This window comes from Myotis brandtii, unplaced genomic scaffold (genome assembly GCF_000412655.1).
Source record: "Myotis brandtii unplaced genomic scaffold, ASM41265v1 scaffold695, whole genome shotgun sequence".
NCBI lineage: Eukaryota > Metazoa > Chordata > Mammalia > Chiroptera > Vespertilionidae > Myotis > Myotis brandtii.
In genome coordinates this window covers 804,726-806,980 of record NW_005370716.1, presented here as the reverse complement: position 1 = coordinate 806,980, position 2,255 = coordinate 804,726, and the positions used below count along the sequence as shown (strand labels likewise).

Below are 2,255 nucleotides of genomic sequence, written 5' to 3'. Positions count from 1 at the left end.
ATTTCTTCTTGATTCTTACATAAGTTATTGATTTTTTTCATCCACTTCTTCTTGATTCTTACATAAGTTGTTGATTTTTTCCTCCAACCAGTTTATGCACTCTAGGACCCTTATTCTGAATTCTTTTTCTGACATATTGAATGCCTCTGTTTCACTTAGCCACTTTTCTGGCAATTCCTCTTCTTCTTTCCTTTGGGGGTTTCTTTGTCTACCCATTTTTGGTCTCACCGACTGATCTAGATGTCAAGTCGTGCAGGGACTGCTCGGGGGGCAGTCTTTTTCTGACATATTGAATGCCTCTGTTTCACTTAGCCACTTTTCTGGCAATTCCTCCTTTTCTTTCCTTTGGGGGTTTCTTTGTCTACCCATTTTTGGTCTCACCGACTGATCTAGATGTCAAGTCGTGCAGGGACTGCTCCTTGGGGGGCAGTGGTTCCTCGGGCTGCAGTTGCTCAAGTGGTCGCAGTAGTGGCTGCTCCTCAGTTGGCAGCAGCTTCTCTGGTGGGTGCTGTTCACAGCAATAGTGTCTCCTCTGGCTGGTAGGTGAGGCTGCTAGCACATCTGCTGTTCCTTGGACAGGGGTGGGCTGATCACGAGGCTGCTGCTCTTCAGGTGGGGGCGGACTTAGCGCAGCTGCTGCTCCTTGGACAGGAGCAGGCTGTTCCCATGGCTTCTGCTCCTTGGATGGGCGTGGACTGCTCACATGGCTGCTGCTCCTTGGATCGGGGCTGGCTGCATGCTGCTGCTGTTCCTCAGATGGGGCGGGCTGCTTGTGTGGCTGCCGCTCTTTGGACAGGGACAGTTTGCTTACAGGGCTACTGCTCCTCGTATGAATGCGGGCTGCTCGCGCAGCTGCTGCTCCTCAGATGGGGGATGGGCTGCTTGCATGGCTGCTGCTCCTCGGGCGGAGGTGACCTGCATGTGCTGCTGCTCCTCGTACGGGTGTGGACTGCTTGTGCAGCTGCTGCTTCTCAGATTGGGGACGGTCTGCTTGCATGGCTGCTGCTCCTCAGGCGGGAGTGAGCTGCACATGCGGCTGCTGCTCCTTAGATGGGGGCGGGACGCTCACCCAGCTGCTGCTTGTCGGACAGGTGCAGACTGTGTGTGGCTGCTGCTCCTTGGACCAGTGTGGGCTGCGCAGGGCTGCCGCTCCTCAGATGTGGTCAGTCTGTCTGTTCGTGTGGCTGCTACTCCTCGGACAGGGGCGAGCTGCTCGGGCGGCTGTGGATCATAGATTTTAAATGTAAGAACTAAAACTGTAAAACTCTTCTGAACACCTTTGGGATTTTCTCTGAACAGTTGTGTGGAAAGGAAGAATAAAACATCTTTTAATTAGTGAGGTGACTTACGCAATTTGTAAAAAAAAAAAAATCCTCCTTCCACCTTTAAAATCAAGCTACTTTCCATGTATGTAGGACACATAGGAATATGTAAAAATGCTTTTAGCAATGGCACCTGAACATAAATCCTTCTCTTGTTTACCAAGTTTTCCTTTAAGTAGCAGGTAACTGGAGTGCAGTGTGTCCTGTGAATACCTGTAATCAAGTGCCTGGGTCGGACACTGCAGATGTATTAATGGTGGTGGCTGTTTTGGACTGAAATGCTGATCCCTGGCTTCTGGTGAACTACAGCTTTTGCATCATTACTGTCCTCTCTGGGAGTGCTTTAAATTTATTCATGAAACTAGTGGGAGCTCAGGTGGCAATAGCTATATCCATTTAGTAATCAGAATAAGAGGAAAGCCACTTTCATGTTCCCTTGCAATGCTGCAGTGCTTAGCTAACTTAGAGGATATTAATTACTCAGCATGCTTTGAGGTGTAAAAGCATAAATTTGGCAAGACAAATGTGTTCAAGTCTAGATTTAAGAAACAAGAGTTAATTTAAAACAGTGCAAAATTTCAGGGAAATCAGGGACTAGCATAATTTAGCGTTTTTGGTTTGCTCCCACCCTCTCTAGCACCAGGTGGGAGACCTACTTGTTTGTGTTAAGGAAGAAAAGTTATTTTTACCAGAGACATTTGTAAAATTGACCATGCATGCCAGTGAGTTTATTGCATAAATTTCCCACAAGCAGTGTTCAGGAATGTTTCCATGGCAGGCAGAGGCTTCCTCCAGCACAGAGGTATAAAGTTGTTTTTCTGATCTGCAGGTTTTCCTTTTATTACTCTCTAGAGGCCCGGTGCATGAAATTTGTGCATGGGTAGGGTCCCTAGGCCTGACCCATGATCAGGGCCAATCTGTGGGGTGACGGGC

At 48.2% G+C, this 2,255-nt stretch overlaps 1 protein-coding gene across 1 annotated transcript in view; it reads left to right on the top strand.

Moving 5' to 3' along the window:
- Positions 1–2,034: 2,034 nt before the first annotated feature.
- Positions 2,035–2,255, top strand: part of CD99L2 (CD99 molecule-like 2) — a 42,125-nt gene continuing 41,904 nt past the window's right edge. Inside the window, exon 1 of the mRNA XM_014529762.1 lies at positions 2,035–2,044. Within this exon, the coding sequence (XP_014385248.1) occupies positions 2,035–2,044 (10 nt within the window). The remainder of the gene's footprint in view (positions 2,045–2,255) is intronic.